General features: G+C 33.7%; 1 protein-coding gene across 5 annotated transcripts in view; it reads right to left on the minus strand.

Moving 5' to 3' along the window:
• Positions 1 to 682: 682 nt before the first annotated feature.
• Positions 683 to 18,044, minus strand: part of LOC106065220 (lysosome membrane protein 2-like) — a 35,992-nt gene continuing 18,630 nt past the window's right edge. For 3 of the 5 annotated variants that reach the window (XM_056035453.1, XM_056035450.1, XM_056035452.1), the window contains exons 5-14: positions 17,114 to 17,314; positions 15,641 to 15,732; positions 14,812 to 14,861; positions 11,587 to 11,656; positions 9,664 to 9,848; positions 8,334 to 8,464; positions 8,018 to 8,091; positions 6,919 to 6,970; positions 6,683 to 6,832; positions 683 to 5,369 (exon numbers count right to left, since the gene is read on the minus strand). In XM_056035453.1, coding sequence (XP_055891428.1) covers positions 4,947 to 5,369; positions 6,683 to 6,832; positions 6,919 to 6,970; positions 8,018 to 8,091; positions 8,334 to 8,464; positions 9,664 to 9,848; positions 11,587 to 11,656; positions 14,812 to 14,861; positions 15,641 to 15,732; positions 17,114 to 17,314 — 1,428 coding nt within the window. In that variant the 3' untranslated portion in view covers positions 683 to 4,946. The remainder of the gene's footprint in view (positions 5,370 to 6,682; positions 6,833 to 6,918; positions 6,971 to 8,017; positions 8,092 to 8,333; positions 8,465 to 9,663; positions 9,849 to 11,586; positions 11,657 to 14,811; positions 14,862 to 15,640; positions 15,733 to 17,113; positions 17,315 to 18,044) is intronic. The other 2 variants (XM_056035451.1, XM_056035454.1) reach the window with 2 other exon arrangements.

Genomic DNA, 18,044 nt, shown 5'->3' on the forward strand with positions numbered 1-18,044 from the left:
TCACAGGACTGAACAAACTTTGATAAAACAAGAAGCATAGTAAAAAAAAAAACATTTTAAAGGATTTCATTTTATGTTAAGAAAGTAAAATCAGTCAAAGAAAATGTGGTCACTTAATTAGCATCACTTAACCAGCACTACTTAACCAGTATCACTTAACTAGCATCACTTGACCAGCATCAGTTAACCAGCACCACTTAACTAGCACCACTTAACCAGCATCACTTAACTAGCATCACTTAACCAGCACCACTTAACCAACACCACTTAACTAGCACCACTTAACTAGCATCACTTAACCAGCATCACTTAACTAGCATCACTTAACCAGCATCACTTAACTAGCATCACTTAACTAGCATCAATTAAAACCAGCATCACTTAACCAGCACCACTTAACCAGCATCACTTCAAACCAGCATCACTTAACCAGCATCACTGAACTAGCATCACTTAACTAGCACCACTTAACTAGCATCATTTAACTAGCATCACTTAACTAGCATCACTTAACTAGCATCACTTAACTAGCATCACTTAAAACCAGCATCACTTAACCAGCACCACTTAACCAGCATCACTTCAAACCAGCATCACTTAACCAGCATCACTTAACCTAGCACCACTTAACCAGCATCACTTAACTAGCATCACTTATGTAATGAAATAATAACGACTAGACTACCAATACCATGGCTTTATTCGACAAGATTGCAGTAGACAGTGAACAAGCACAAACACTTCTCATATGACATTGCTTAACTACTATGAACACACACACACACTGGACATGACCTTTCGTCACGCTGGACGCACGTAGAAAATAAACAACTCAGTTACACTACAACTTAACTAGCATCACTTAACCAGCATCACTTAATTAGCATCACTTAACTAGCACCACTTAATTAGCATCACTTAACTAGCTTCACTTAACTAGCTTCACTTAACTAGCATACAAATGGTGAATTTAAGATTCATGTGTTTGTGTAAGCAGCTCTGATTTTGGTTAGTCAATGTAGACATTTTTTTTTCATAGGTAGCAACCAAATAATAATAATTATGACTTTTATATAGCAGAGCGCTTTGGTCCAATCTCAGTTGTGGACCAGTGGGGGGAGGGGGTATTTAGGAGAAGGTTTTTCCGTTCTGCCGTCAGGCACTTAGTAAACACAACTCTGTCTGAGTCGGGTTTTGAACCTCGAGGCCCTTTATAGGTAGCCAAGCCAAGTTCAAGTGCACTTAGCCTCTCGACCATAGGTAAAGAAGTTGATAACACTCAAACACACACACTCAATTAAAGACACAAAATCATCAAAAAAAAATCATACATTTAACATAAATTAAAATGAATTGCTTTCAATCATCAATAAGTTATTAAGATGTTGTATCGGCCATTTTTAATAGTTTTATTAATGGTATTATTATTAATAATTACACTTACATTATTAATAGTTACACTTACATAATTTATAAGTGTTTAGCATTATATGACATTTAGAAAAACAAAATTGTTAAAAAAATAAATAAAATAGAATAGGCCAACTCTAAAAGATACAAAATATAAAAAAAGTTTAACATTTTTAAAAATCCACCCCCCACACACTTTACAACAAATAACTAATAAATAAACACAAATCATATTTGTACAATAACCAGTGGAACATTAACAAAAGGGCAAAACTGATGTTTAGCATTTATTACTTATTACAAAGAACAGACAAGACCTGATGATGTAAAAATCTTCTTTTTTGAAGTAACTTATGTATTATATAAGATGAGATAACAACATTGTTAAACCTTTAATACCAATTTTGATGGCACGAGAAAACTTGGTGACAATGAAATAAAAACAGTTACAGACAAAAGAGTTCTGAATTAGTAGAAAAAAAATATTTGTTTACAGAAATCTATACAGAAATGTAACCAAAAAAATAAATACATTTTTTTTCTAACTGTATCAACAAAACGTGAAACTAAACTTGTTAGAAAATAACATGAACATTCCTGAGACAAATGTATGACAGAATTTGTTGAAGCGAAAATTGTGGTCAATTTTAAATAAAAGATAGATGCAATATTTTAAAGGTAATAAAGTCAATGACAATGCATATGCTACAATTTTTTAGCAGGTAAAAATATCACATTGAATTTGAAAGACAAAAACAAAAATCTTTAACCATATATAAAACACATTTTTAAAACATAATATGTTTGGACCGACACAGCTTTTGTTTAGTACAGCCATCATAATGTTCCAAACAATAGTTAGCAAAATGTAACTTGGCCAGGTTTTTGCAGATGTGTAGTGTAAGTTGAAATATCTATTGATGTAAGTCATGTTAAGTAAAATAAGAGGTACCTTTTTCTTGCTTGGTTTGACAGCACTGTTGGGAATTAAACAAAATTCGACATAGACATTAGAAGAGAGGGGACTTGGGGATGAGAGGCATTCCATGCTCTATGGCACTAGAAAGTCATTTCAAAAATAATTATATATATTTTTTTTTAAAGAACATCAAAATGAAGATATTTTAAGAGGAGGATATATATAAAGTGAATAAAGCACTTGGCTTCCAAACAAAGAGGTCCCCGAGTTCAAATCTTCCTGAAGACTGCAATTTTTAATTTCAGGATTTTTAGGATGCTTCTGTGTCCACATATATATACACACACACACAGAGTGCATTAAGAATGAGCTAGCCAGGAAAACCAGTGACTTGGCAGAATTTAAGTCATTGGTTAATATGCATGACTGAATGCATGAAGTGTAGGATGTAATCATCTTCTTTTTTGAATTAACGGCTGTATTATATAAGATAAGATGTATATCATAATGACTTCTTTCAAAGATACAATCAAGTTCTTGTGGAGGGACAGCCTGATTGGCGAGAACCAACCAACGCCAAAGAGTATATGACTTTAGTTGGGGAAAGTAAAGATGGTTGGTCATTGTGCTGGCTCTGTAACTGTAGGCCAAAGAAACAGATGACCTTTACATCATCTGCCAATATAGATCTTAAGGATCTGAAAGGGGTACTTTACAATATAAAAAAGGGCTCACAGATAATGCCTTATATATAGAAAGCATCAAAGAAAACTATTACATTTCTGAAATCTCAAAACAAAAACTTTAAAATATTCTGCGATGCTACTGAGCAGCAGCCTTAGATTGTTTGTTTTGATCATGAACACTGGCCCATGCACCATGAGTGGTTAGCAGGGTGGGGGGAGGAGGAGGGGGAGAATTTGAAGATCCCCCCCGGGCCCCCAAATCCCTAGTTACGGCCCTGGTGGTTAGGTCAGGGAAGTCACATTTCACATTCAAAGCTACTCAAAGCTTGCATTTAACATTTGAACAGAAGTCAAAAGGGTAAGGGGAAAAGATGTGTATCTGAGCAAGTCATGTGTGTCTGTTTTGAAATATTAATCACTCAATTGTTTTAGTTGTAAGTTTATGTAGTTTTACACAACCTTTTTTGTTTCATCAATCCGTGGTGGGTTTTTTTTCATATTAGAAAACTAAAGAAAAAATATTGTTCGATAAAAATAAACTTACTGGCTCACTATTACTTAATAAGCTTGCTGATTATGACACTGGCATGTATAAATCATAGATTACTTAAAAATCTACATTTACAAGAATAAACTCATATATTCATATAATGTATATCTTACATACCAGTATTTGTTTGTATTATTTTATGTGTAGAACAAACTCTTGTGTACATTTTATGTATCAGTATATAAAAAAACAACTATGTTCATTTTATGCATAGAACAGTGTATATCTTAAGTGTATATTTTATATAACATATTTGTAAACTTACATGCAATATCTATAATGCATTATTATACAATTTTTAAGCTCTATTTGGAATGTTTTATGCATAAAAAATCAAAAGTCATTGTTACAAAAGCAAAGAATAAAAAATCATTAAAAAACATAATAATTCAAATAGAACATGTAATTAAGTAAAAATATTTTGGGGGTAATAGATACCATGGAAGACTCTTTCACCCCAAAACAGTCACCAAAGTCTTTCTAAATCTTTTATAGAAATTATAATGTTCTAATATCAGTTTTGAGTACAAAGCGTGTTTGCCTTTGATGCTTCACACATGTGCCTAATATTTGTAACACAGAGAGAAAGAAAGATATACCTTTTACATAAACAGAATCTTTAGAAACAAATACATAGATATAGAAGCACTACTGAGTAAAAACTCTCATATTTCAAAAAAACACTTCTGTTTTAAAAGACTTGTACAATACTTCAAAATTGGTATACTTTAGATATAAAACCAAATAGTTACAAGAATATTTACAGAATGTTATAAAAGGGTTTACAACTTTTTAGAAATAAGAAATTTTACAAAAAAAAATTACTAATAAAAATCCATGTTGTTTATTAAGCATAAAGATCAGTATAAAAAAAATGTTACTAGATCTACAAATGTTTAAGATGTAGAATCTAGAAATCGCAATTAAATTTACATAATTTGCTGCCGAAAGGAAGGTCATTGCATGTAAAGTGTTTTACATTTGTCGTCCATCATCCTTTCTTGCCTGAAACACATCAATGGAGAGCTTATCAATTTCCACGGATGAACTATTTTTATTAAAAAATTATAATCTTTAAGCTACAGCACAAAAAAAGTGTCAAGAATGACTCAAAGCATATCAGCATATATTTAAAGAGACAAGTATACCATTAATGTGGATAACTGTACCCTTAAATATACATCAAAAGAGTATTTATAATCTTCTTTTTTTTCTATTTGCTTATTTATCAACAAAACATTTCACAAACAAGCATGTAATAGTATCAGTAAAATAAACAGACTACAGAGTATTAATGATCACAGGCTTCAGCATTTGATTACAATGTTTGTTGATTAAAGGCATTACTTCCTAGTTCTAGAAAAAGCTTTGTTCAAAGTAGTTAAGTTCTATTGGGCTCATTTTCAGCATGCAAATTGTTGCCTTGGGCAACCTGTGTGTCACCTGTTCTCACTGACGTCTGCTCAGTGTCAGAAGGAAGTACATTTCTTTGCTCATCTTGGAACCCACCAACACTGTCATGGGGGATGCCTTGGCTAGACGATGTGCTCACTGACGTCTGCTCAGTATCTGAAGGAAGTAGATTTCTTTGCTCATCTTGGAACCCACCAACACTGTCATGGGGGATGCCTTGGCTAGACGATGTGCTCACTTGCTGATAGCTATTTCCTAAAGTGCTTGATCCAGGAAGTGGGTCATCATATGTAACACTGCGACTCTTCAGAAACGGTGCAGTAGTATCATCTTCACGAGCAGAGTGGTTCTCCCTGCTCTGTGTAACACTTTCTGATTTACTCTCGTGTTTCTAGTGAAATCATTAATAAAATTAGAGCACTATCTAATACAAGCTCCCCCACCCTTGTGATCCATGAGGCCGATAATGTAATTAACTGTTTCTATGGCCAAAAGTAAAAGAGGGTGTCATGGGAACAATGGCTGCTTTAGAGTTGAATGGACTCAGGGATGTCTTACAAATTCAGAAATTCTAAATTTCCAGTTTTCCCCTGGATTCCAACTCTTGACCACTCATTTCTGTCCTCCCCACCCCCCCCCCCCAATCCACACTCTCTCACACACACTAACAACTACATCATATTTTGACTAGGTTGCTGCCAAATGTAAACAATGGCTGCTTTAGAGTTGAATGGACTTAGGGATGTCTTACAAATTCAGAAATTCTAAATTTCCAGTTTTCACCTGGATTCCAACTCTTGACCACTCATTTCTGTCCTCCCCACCCCCCCCCAATCCACACTCTCTCACACACACTAACAACTACACCATATTTTGACTAGGTTGCTGCCATCTGTTTAACTCTTTCTCTCCGTAATTATTTATTCCCTGTCTCGACGTAATTCTTCATTTGCTAATTACTATTTCACTACCCTATTATGATTACGCTTTATTAGCTTTGTCGTTTGTTATCAGAAAATATTTTATTTTGGTGCAGAATTAAAGGAGAATACATGCTCTTTTAATATAACACAAAATAAAGTTTATAAAATTAAACATTAATTTCATGAGGTCAAATCAACGATGGTATCGTCAATTAGGAGAGAAAGAGTTAAATCTGCAAACAGGCAAGAAAATACAAAAAGAAAGGCTCCTGATAGCAGGAGCTGGCTAGGCATATCTTGAAGTTTAATGCCACTAGGTATCCTAAGTTTACTGTAAATAATTGAGATATTACTTTTCTTTAAGTTCCTATTTCTCTCAAAAGCTCATTTTATAGCACTATTTCAAGAATGCCTTAAGGTACTAATTAAAAAATATAATATTATTTCAACAATGTCTGTTGATTGTAACAGCTTCTAAGTTTTTATTTCTATTTGTACTCATTATATAAATCCAATTATTCTGACATGACAAGACAAGGCAATCATAAATGTAATAGGACATTTTTTTTTCAAACAACGCCTAAAGAAAGTGTCTAACCTTGACTTACTTTATTATTACAGTAAATATCTTAAAAAGCTCATTACTTACACATTTATTATTACAGTAAATATCTTAAAAAGCTCATGGCTTACACATTTATTATTACAGTAAGTATCTTAAAAAGCTAATTACTTACACGTTTATTATTACAGTAAGTATCTTAAAAAGCTAATTACTTACACACTTATTATGGATCAACAGGGCCACTGCAAGTAGAACAAAGAAGCCACCAAGAGCTAGAAGAGAATATTTCACAATGTCAGCAATCATCATGGGAGTAAAGAGTTCACTCTTCAACAAATTGGCATGCTCGTCATCTGTGACTGAACTCTACAACAAACAAAACTATGTGAGATAGACCTGATAAGTTTTCCCTCATTTAACTACTAAATGTAAGTAAGTGTGCCCTTGCTTACCTCATTAAGCCAAAATACTGGAAAATACAGTTTTCTTATACCATCCGTCTGTCTGAAAAAAAAAAAGAAAACAAAAGTCTAAAGATGTGACAATTAAATGAAAAAAAAAAACATGTTGCTAAATCTTGAATAGAAATATTTATATCATACTTTTTTGTATAGCTGTTTTATTTATTTATTTTTACTTGAACTGCCTTCAGATAGAAAATGATTATATCCTAGCTCAAACATCCTGTAAGATGGCAAGGACGGCAGCGGGCAAGGTTCAAAATGAGTCCAATCATCATAGAAGGCCTCAACACCTGTGACGTTGCAACCTGTGCGCAGTGGAAACTAATAGCTCATTGCTACATTGTACAGGCCTATGATAGCAAAGAGCTATTGATGTAAACTGCCCACAGGTTGTGACACAGTAATTCAGTGTTTAGGCCTTCTATGATGAATGGTCTCATTCAAACCCTAGACCATCAAGACGACAGCCTGGTGCCTATACCACCTAACCAGGCAGCAATTTTGAAACAACTTTATTTGGATAAACGTTACTTCAACACGAAATCAATTTTGTATTTTCAAGGAATGATCTCTGAAATATTTATATTACTTACTTAGTTCCTCCTGCACCGTTCGGCGCATTTATTTATATATAAATTTATTTATATAAATGGAACAAAATAATTTTTTATTCTTTCAATGGTAAATGACAAAGTGCTAAGATTTTAAGGTCTCAGAAATAATTATCTTCCGACAAGATTCTGCCATCTTGATGAAGACTATGCTTCTTCTATTTTTTAGGGAATATAATGATTTTTTGTTTCAAGAATATAAAAGAGCTAGAAATTGAAATTGTCTGTGGAAACACTTTATCCGAATAATAAGACATTTTCAAAGACTTAGAGACGTATATGAGATGAGAGTAAATAATATTGACCCTCCCGTTGTTCAGTATTTGAGTCACTTCATATAAATAAGTGAACAAACTGTTGATATGTTTAATGACATTAAACTTTTTTTTTTATTCTGTTAATAAACATTTTTATAAGAAGAACTTAGACATTTAACAAAATAATTAGACATTTGAAAAAATGTAATGAAAACTTACTTTATATAAGGAACTTGTTCAATAAATATATTTATCTGTAGTCGTTTTGCTGCTTGTAAGACAAGACCAGTCCACTAGATTTGTAATAAAGAATTGTAAATATACATAATGACTGCATGGACAGACTAGAAATTTGAATCTTTTTTTTTTCAATTTAATTCTATGTGTTTATATTTAATTTCAAAAAAGATAAGATTAAAAGATTCAAATGTTAAAAGCCAAAATAAGATTTACATTTTGGCTTAAAAATACGATTATCTCTTAAAGAAAAGCATTAGCTGAGTCCTAACATGCTATATTGTATATTGTGACTCACTGGCTCTATGTCAATAAGGGTTTGATGCTCGTCTTCATTTGGCTGTAGACCAATGAAACTGTTTATTACATCAGGGTCAGCGTACAGGAAGTGTGGAAAGGAAACAATTATGGGTAGTGGAAAACCATCAACTAGAAGTAATTTTTAAAATAGCAAAAACATTAGCAACACATTTTAACCGCGCTTCTTTGCTCTCTACATTCCATGTTAATATTAAAATGCTTAACTAAAAAGCTGCTTTAAAAAAATAAAAATCGTTGGATCAAAGATTGGAGATATAATTATTAGGTACAGATTAAATTGAACAAATATCTAAAATACTTCAGCATTTATGACTAAGCAGCAAAAAAGACAGAGTCTTCATTTTCTTTTTTTATTCTCAATTGAAACACTGGAGGGTGTCAAAAGCTTTGAAGGATCAAAGAATTAGACTATCACAGACTAACAGTAATGAACTTAAAGGGGTGCTGTGGCTGATTGGTTAAATACTTGGCTTCCAAACCTGAGGTCCTGGGTTCGAATCTCAGTAAAGACTGGGATTTTGAATTTCGGGATATTTAGGGCGCTTGTGAGTCCACCCAGCTCTAATGTGTATCTGAATTAAAGGTGGTTGGTCATTGTGCTGGCCATATGATATTCTTCTCTTTAACAGTTAGCCAAAAAAACCCAGATGATCTTAACATTATCTGCCCTACAGATCTCAAGGTCTGACAGGGTAACTTTATTTTTTTTTACTTTAATGAACTTAAAGTTGCTTCAAAAATAAATTTAGCCTAATGTTACTGTGCTAAGCAAATAAAAGGTAAGTACTTGTGTTGTCTCTATATGAGAAAAGAGTCCTTGTTATCACAACAAATTTTCATGAGGATCAATAAAGCAGTCTTAGTCTTACTGTGTACCAAAAAGTATTGTAGTAGAGCACTTTATGATGGTATCTAGAAACACCTCAAGAATGAAACCCTATTTAACCAAATTGTTTATTGAAAGCTTACTTAAACAAAGGCACATTCCTTGTCCCATATGCTAGGACAAATTTGTACAAATACTCTTTCTTCCCTTGTGCTATTAGAGCATGGAATGGGTTGCCTGAGCTAGCCAGGAAAAACAGTGACTTGGCAGAATTTAAGTCATTGGTTAATATGCATGACTAAATGCATGACGCGTAGGATGTAATCATCTTCTTTTTTGAAGTAACGTCTGTATTATATAAGATAAGATAAACATTTCAGAATTACCTGATTACCAATACGTTGAGTAATAAAAAAAAAAAGAACAGCTTGAGATACATGGTTACTGGAATGTCAGGTAAAAATGAACCAGCAGGAATTACCTGGTTCTTGACATGTTGTTGAGTTCAACAAACCAGTGGGGAGACAATCCGTCTGAGGGATACAGAAACCAATGTTGTCTTTATTAGCTGAGGCATTCAGCATGTCATTCTTATCCCCTCCATAGCGACGAAGATCAATGCCTTGTGGTAAGGTCACTTCCTCTTTGAAAACTCCTCGGATTGACCTGAAGAGATTGAAAACAAAACTCAATTATTGCAAAAAAAAATATAACTGAAGCTACTTCACTGGTTGCTATCAAATTATATTATGCACGCAATATAAATAGATAATCATCTCTCATCTCATCTGTCCCTTGACTTATCTTATCTTATATAATACAGACGTTACTTCAAAAAAGAAGATGATTACGTCCTACGCATCATGCATATTAACCTATGACTTAAATTCTGCCAAGTCACTGGTTTTCCTGGCTAGCTCAGGCAACCCATTCCATGCTCTAATAGCACTAGGGAAGAAGGAGCATTTGTACAAATCTGTCCTAGCGTATGGGATGAGGAGCGTGCCTTTACGTGACTTTTGTTGTAGGAGTGCTGTGACAGTTCACATAGCCTAATCTTTCCACTTTTCCTGGTCAGCAGCTGTTCTCAGTAGGATATCAAGCGATAAGCTGGTCCATTTTTTAATGTTATCCTGCCAGCTTTTCTTTGGACGACCCTTTCTTTGTGCTCCCACCACTGTACCTTGAAGTGTGACTTATGATTGTGAGCCAGCTCAGCTTTCGTCTTTCACAGTATTGTGGAGTTCGTCCTTTTTGCCAGCCAGAGTGTTGACTTGTAAAAGTATAACCTCATTTATTTTCTTATCCTGAAATCTGATACCCAGCATTTTTCTACAGCATCTACTCTCAAAGGCAATTGATGTCTTCTTTTCAGCCTCTGTTTCCCACAACCATATAGATAATAAAGAAGAGACAAAAATAAAGGAAAAAAATCGTGTATGGGCCACACATAACAACACCCATGAACTTTTTTATTTCTCTGAAGGACCATTGTGGTTGTATGCAGTTAGTATGAAAGATTAGGTAGCTGTTATAGAAACTTGGTAAATGCCAGCCAGCTCTGCAGATCAGCTTGACTTTTCTGTACAGATGTCCTGATGTCATGGGAAAATCCCAACAAGGTTTTCTTTTTTTTATTTTTTATTTATTACTTATTATTATTATGTATTAATCTTTAGAAAAGATTATGGTTTCCTATGTTATGAAATACAGATGTTACCTAAAAAAAAAGAAGATGATTACATCCAACATGTGTTTGGGGTCTATCTAGTCATGCATGTTAACCAATGACTTAAATTCTGCCAAACCAATCCATTTCATGCCCTAATAGCACTAGGGAAGAAGGAGCATTTGTACAAATTTGTCCTAGCATAGGGAACAAGTAATGTGCCTTTATCTTTGTGTCTTTCTGAGTATTTTATTATATTTTGTTTTTGTTTTTGAAGATTTGAAGAAAATCATAGCATCATAGATAGAAAAAAATTGTGTAAATAATCATACAATAATAGAGTCTCTGCATTTCTGAATTGGACAGAAGCAATAATGTAATAGTGTTGGAATTAGATTTTGTTTTATTAAGGAAAAAAAGATGCATATTATTTTATGTTAATAGTATATCTTTGAATGACAGTTCAATATCAATCAAATTTGGATTGAATTAATACAGCTTTGATAATCTGAATGAAGAGTTTAACAAAATTAATAGCTAATTAGTTCAATAATTTACAGAGAAAGAACTTAATGTAGAAAATATGTTTTACTAATTGGAGATTTGTTTATATTTTACCAAGCACAATTACTTTGCCAACTTTATTTCAAATATCACTTTTAAAGTAAATTTATGTATAATTATATTTAGAATACCAATTAAATGCTCTAGTTAAGTCTGTTCTAATATTCTAACCTGCACACATCTGACACAAATATTTGAGCAACATGTCTGTCTAAATCCAAAGGAGGACTTAAGGTTCCATCTGTTTGGGCGATAAGAAAACTAAAGTCAATTCAAACAATAAAAATCACATTTGAAAGAGCACAAAATATTTTATTCATGAGCCAAATCATACTATCAAATAATATATCCCAAGAGTAAAACAGTTCACTCTATAAAGTGAACTAAAATTAATGTAATCAGATTATTTCACAGTTTTATAATCTCCCTTTCAGACTGTGACACCTACAAAGAAAAGTTAATGAAGATGAAGTATAATTTTCTACAGAACCCAAGACCTTCATTTCTACAACTTTGTTTTCCTATTGTTTTCTTTCCTTTGCCCACTCACCCCACACCAACTGAATAAAGAAACTCACTGTCAACAATTAGCTTTCTAATAAACTCACTGTCAAGCAACTAGCAACTAACTTTCTAATAAACTCACTGTTAAGCAACTAGCAACTAACTTTCTAATAAACTCACTGTTAAGCAACTAGCAACTAACTTTCTAATAAACTCACTGTCAAGCAACTAGCAACTAACTTTCTAATAAACTCACTGTCAAGCAACTAGCAACTAACTTTCTAATAAACTCACTGTCAAGCAACTAGCAACTAACTTTCTAATAAACTCACTGTCAAGCAACTAGCAACTAACTTTCTAATAAACTCACTGTCAAGCAACTAGCAACTAACTTTCTAATAAACTCACTGTCAAGCAACTAGCAACTAACTTTCTAATAAACTCACTGTCAAGCAACTAGCAACTAACTTTCTAATAAACTCACTGTCAAGCAACTAGCAACTAACTTTCTAATAAACTCACTGTCAAGCAACTAGCAACTAACTTTCTAATAAACTCACTGTCAAGCAACTACCAACTAACTTTCTAATAAACTCACTGTCAAGCAACTAGCAACTAACTTTCTAATAAACTACAAGCCTTGATACAGAGCCTTGTTCAACATGTTACTAAAACATTACTCATTCAATTTAAAAAACTGCTAACTGCTCTTACAAATCATGCTATCAACAACTATAATTAGTCCAGCCAATCATACCATCATGAATGGTCCCCCTTACAGATCAGACAGTATACACACACCTGTCATCAATACAAGTCAATAGAGCTTGGAGATCATAAAGTCCACAATTCTTAACATAGTATTGATAGTTAGAGAGAGTTGATATATTATATTCTAATAATTTATAGTACTATAGCATCTCAAAAACAACAGCTCAGAGGTAAATTCATTATAATTATAGACTTAAGTTGCACAATATAAAGTTGGTTGAAGTTTAACTGGATCCACAGAAAAATAATTTAAACCCAAACTTTTTTTTTGAATTTGAAATCTCAGAGAGAAACAACTTAAACTGTAAAAGTATATAAATCTCAGAAACAACAACATAAACTGTGTAAGTATATAAATCTCAGAAACAACAACATAAACTGTATAAGTATATAAATCTCAGAAACAACAACATAAACTGTATAAGTATTACTAGGTATTAGTACAACAAACTGATAATAACTAAAATAAGGTAATTTAATATTAACTAAATGAACTTAGTCACGATGTTATTTGAAGAGAGAAATGCGTTGTATTAGAGAGAACAAAGAGTGTGGATATTTTTAGTGTCGGTGACTATAGTTAGAGTTAGTCGAGAGTTGTGAGTGTAGGAAAGCTTTTCCTCTCACAGTTGGTCCATGTAGGACATAGAATTTTCTTGGAGTTGATCTGATGATCTAAAGACGTATTACTTGTAAATAAGTGATTCATGAACTAAAACAGTTCTGAGTTGTGTCTCTTTGAGAGTATCTTCATGCTCCTCTATTACATGTTAAAATGCCCCTGTCATCAAGAGGCTGAACTATAGCTTTTTAGTTGCTTCCTTGTGATCCAACCCCCTAGACAACGTTCTCAACCAGCCAGAGCAACCCTATATATATATATATAGGCGGCTTGTGACAGTCTAAGCTGCCGACAGGTTTGTGACATTGTGACAGTCTAAGCTGCCCACAGGTTTGTGACATTGTGACAGTCTAAGCTGCCCACAGGTTTGTGACATTGTGACAGTCTAAGCTGCCCACAGGTTTGTGACATTGTGACAGTCTAAGCTGCCCACAGGTTTGTGACACTGTGACAGTCTAAGCTGCCCACAGGTTTGTGACATTGTGACAGTCTAAGCTGCCCACAGGTTTGTGACATTGTGACAGTCTAAGCTGCCCACAGGTTTGTGACATTGTGACAGTCTAAGCTGCCCACAGGTTTGTGACATTGTGACAGTCTAAGCTGCCCACAGGTTTGTGACATTGTGACAGTCTAAGCTGCCCACAGGTTTGTGACATTGTGACAGTCTAAGCTGCCCACAGGTTTGTGACATTGTGACAGTCTAAGCTGCCCACAGGTTTGTGACATTGTGACAGTCTAAGCTGCCCACAGGTTTGTGACACTGTGACAGTCTAAGCTGCCCACAGGTTTGTGACACTGTGACAGTCTAAGCTGCCCACAGGTTTGTGACATTGTGACAGTCTAAGCTGCCCACAGGTTTGTGACATTGTGACAGTCTAAGCTGCCCACAGGTTGTGATGTTGCAGGTCAGTGTTCAGGCCTTCTATAATGACTAACCTAGTTCACATCCACACACTGAGCTAGATATGAGAGTAATGAGCTAAATAAATCTACTGTATATATGCAGCAAATAGTTACTGTATTAAGAACACCATGATCATACTTCTAAGATTACTGTATTGAGAACACCATGATCATACTTCTAAGATTACTGTATTAAGAACACCATGATCATACTTCTAAGATTAGTAAAAAAAAAAATAACATTTGTGTTCAATGAAATTGGAATGAAAAGCATTGCAAAGCCATATTTCAATTGATTACATGGACCCATTAGATATGGCTTCATAAATTTACAAGTCAGAAAATAGTTCAAAGCATCACTGCATAAGTTTGATTTTTAGAACTTTTAATAGGGATTGCTGATTGCAAAAGAAAGCTCTAAAACTAATATTAAAAATGTCATTTTAAAGATAATTTTTTTAACATAAATATGTCAGAATCCTGATTAAAAGAGAATATAGGGTGTAGTCAAACAGTTTAGTCAAGTTGCTAACATAAATAAATTGGTCACATTTACTTTCCTATAGATATAGAAACAAACAAATTAAACTACCAACCTGTTCCATTGACCATATTAGCCCATGGAGTAGACCAGACATTAACAGCACTGTGGAAAAGAATTTGATTATTAGTAGACCTAAATATGTTTAGAAAACCTATGGTAAATAACAAATTAGCTCTTTTAGAGAATTGTAATTCAGAAACTTAAAATTAATAATAAACAGCTTTTATATGAGTTCTGCCAAGTTAAGTAGAAAGGTTGGTGCATATTTTTTACATTTTTTTCTACTAAATTATATATAAACAGTTAAAATAAAGAAAAATTGTTGATAAAAATTTGTTAGGAAAAAATTCTGCAAAAATATATATTATAGATTTAATTTTTCTATTTAAATCTAGGTCTCAAGAGCAATTTATGGCTAGTAGAAATGGACTTTGTTCAAGGAACACAGACTATTTTTGTCTAACTCACAATGAAGGTTGCTACAAGTTCAAGGAACACAGACTATTTTGTCTAACTCACAATGAAGGTTGCTACAAGTTCAAGGAACACAGACTATTTTTGTCTAACTCACAATGTAGGTTGCTACAAGTTCAAGGAACACAGACTATTTTTGTCTAACTCACAATGCAGGTTGCTACAAGTGCTGTTACTTTAAGCCTAATGGTTTGTTTTGTGTGTGTGTGTCTTAATTGACAGACTAACTATTAAACAGCACTGGTAAACCAAGGAAATGCACATACATAAACACCTTGAGTAAATACATAGGTGAGGGTTTTTACAACCCAGCTTTCGATTAAAACAGGAAGACCAAAGTAAAAAAAAAAAAATGTTTGAAGTAAATATTTTGTTAAAGACTCCACTGTATTATAAATAAGCCATACCTGTCTCCATTGTATCTAGATATTATCCCCACTAGCCCTATGTCAGTTTCACCAGTGTGCACAGTATATAAACCATCATCTGTATAATTTCTCTGTCACAGATACAACACACAATTTTTGTTTATTAAATTAAATGTAAACTTTTAAACATAAAATTTTAATTTACTTCAACTGTGATTATCTTACCTTTTTATATTTTGTAGGTTACATAAACAATATCTATTTAATGAGGTAGAAAATGATTTTTACTATAATAATAAAATATCCAGAAATAATCTCCCCTTTTCAAACACAGTTCAAGCTGCAATGTGTAATGTTTAAGAGACTGTGGTAGGATTGTATATTTTGTGTGCTATTATAGGATTCAATGGCTATCTTTTAATGTACAATTGTAAGAAAAATATCCTCAAGGATAATAAAGATTATTGTTAAATAGATTTCAATCTGTTTTTTGGCCGAATTTAAGTCATTGGTTAACATGCATGACTAAATGCATGACAAGTAGGACGTAATCATCTTCTTTTTTGAAGTAACGTCTGTATTATATTAGAAAGGGTTTATTATTATATCATATGTGCTGTGATCAACATTCTAGTAATAAATAAAATTAGTATAAGTTAATAATAAAACTAATCTAAAAAACATTTTTAACATGTACGTCTTAATGTTCTTCTTGAATGTAGTGTAGCTTGGACTTTGTCTGAGCTAAATCAGTAGTTCCAAACCTTTGCTCCATGAAAAAGCCCACAAACTGTCATTTTTGAAGGGAAACCCCAGCACAACAAGAAGCATTGATTCTATGAAGTGCAGAGCTTGCTGTGGAACATACTGAACGATCAATTTTCTTTATTAGAGATGCATTGCTGACAAAATGTCACTTTGTAGTGCATTCTTGCCCTCACAGGGAGCCAATGAATTTTAAGCAGGAGAGAGGAAGCAAAATTGCATCTTGTTTTGCACAGAACTATCCAAGCAGTGCTGTTCTAAATTTGCAGATGCTTAGTGATGTATTCAGGAAGTGCGGTGGCTGAGCGGTAAAGCGCTTGGCTTCTGAACCGGAGGTCCAGTGCTCGGATCCTGGTGAAGACTGGGATTTTTTATTTCGGGATCTTTTGACGCCTCTGAGTCTACCCAGCTCTAATGGGTACCTGACATTAGTTGTGGAAAAGTAAAGGTAGTTGGTCGTTGTGCTGACCACATGACACCCTCCTCAGCGTAGGCCACAGAAATGATGATGTTTACATGATCTGCCCTATAGACCACAAGGTCTGAAAGGGGAAGTTTACTTTTTTACTTGTGATGTCATCAGCTATACCTGCTAGCACAGCTCTACAGCTACCAAGAACAGCTCAAAAAAAGTTGAGCACAAAAAAAAAAAATAAACTAGAAAATTAGGGTAGCATATGGGGAAAAAACAAATCAGAAATTACAATCAAAATAAGCCAAATAAAAATATTAAAAAATTGATTTTACCCGCATGAAATATCCAATGAAAGTAGTTTGAAACCAAGCAGGGATCATTTTATTCAGAAGGACCAAAGAAGGATCATCATAGCCCCACAAAACTTCTTCTACTGGTCTTGTCATAAATAAATTTTCACCATCTAGTCCTAGCACTTCAGAAACTATAGTTTTTACAAGTGAGGGCATCCATTTGAAACTGTGAGCAATGACCTGAAAAAAAAACAAAACCACTTATCATGTGTATAGATAAATAAATTATGTCTTTTTATATAGCGCTACTTTCATGCTTATAGCATGCTCAGAGCGCTTTGGTCCAGTCTCAGTTGTGGGCCAGTATGGGGGAGGGGGTATCTAGGAGAAGGTTTTTCCGTGCTGCCTTCAGGCGCTCAGTAAACACAACTCTGCCCGTGTCGGGTGTCGAACCTCAAGCCCTCTTCATAGGTTGCCAAGCCAAGTTCAAGCGCACTTAGCCTCTCGACCACGCTTCCCACGAATTGTACATATCAGATGTTCCTTCAAAAATGAATATTCTGTCTCAGCTAACCTCATGCAGACCAATAGAGGACAACTGCAGACAAGGTTCAAACTCGGGACAAAGTCTGAAGAGAATACTACATGGTCAAGAAGGAAGACAATTTGGTAATTCTAAATCATAACAATAATTGAGGTTTTCCTTTGAGGGACTTTATTTTTTTAGGACTAGCATATCAATAAAAGTACAGAGAACTAAAAAATGTATTTAACAGTATTTCTTCAAAAAAAACTTTTAACCTATTTGATAGATCTCATTAACTCATTAATAAGCTTATGACAATATTAAACTAGAATAACTTTTTATTGTACATGAGTAGCATATACCTTAAAGTGCTGCATTTCTCTTGACAAAATAATTGTTATTAATTAAGTATTTAAAAAAGAAAAAAAAAGAAAAATATATAAA

Source organism: Biomphalaria glabrata, chromosome 7 (assembly GCF_947242115.1).
Source record: "Biomphalaria glabrata chromosome 7, xgBioGlab47.1, whole genome shotgun sequence".
In the NCBI taxonomy this organism is placed as follows: Eukaryota; Metazoa; Mollusca; class Gastropoda; family Planorbidae; genus Biomphalaria; species Biomphalaria glabrata.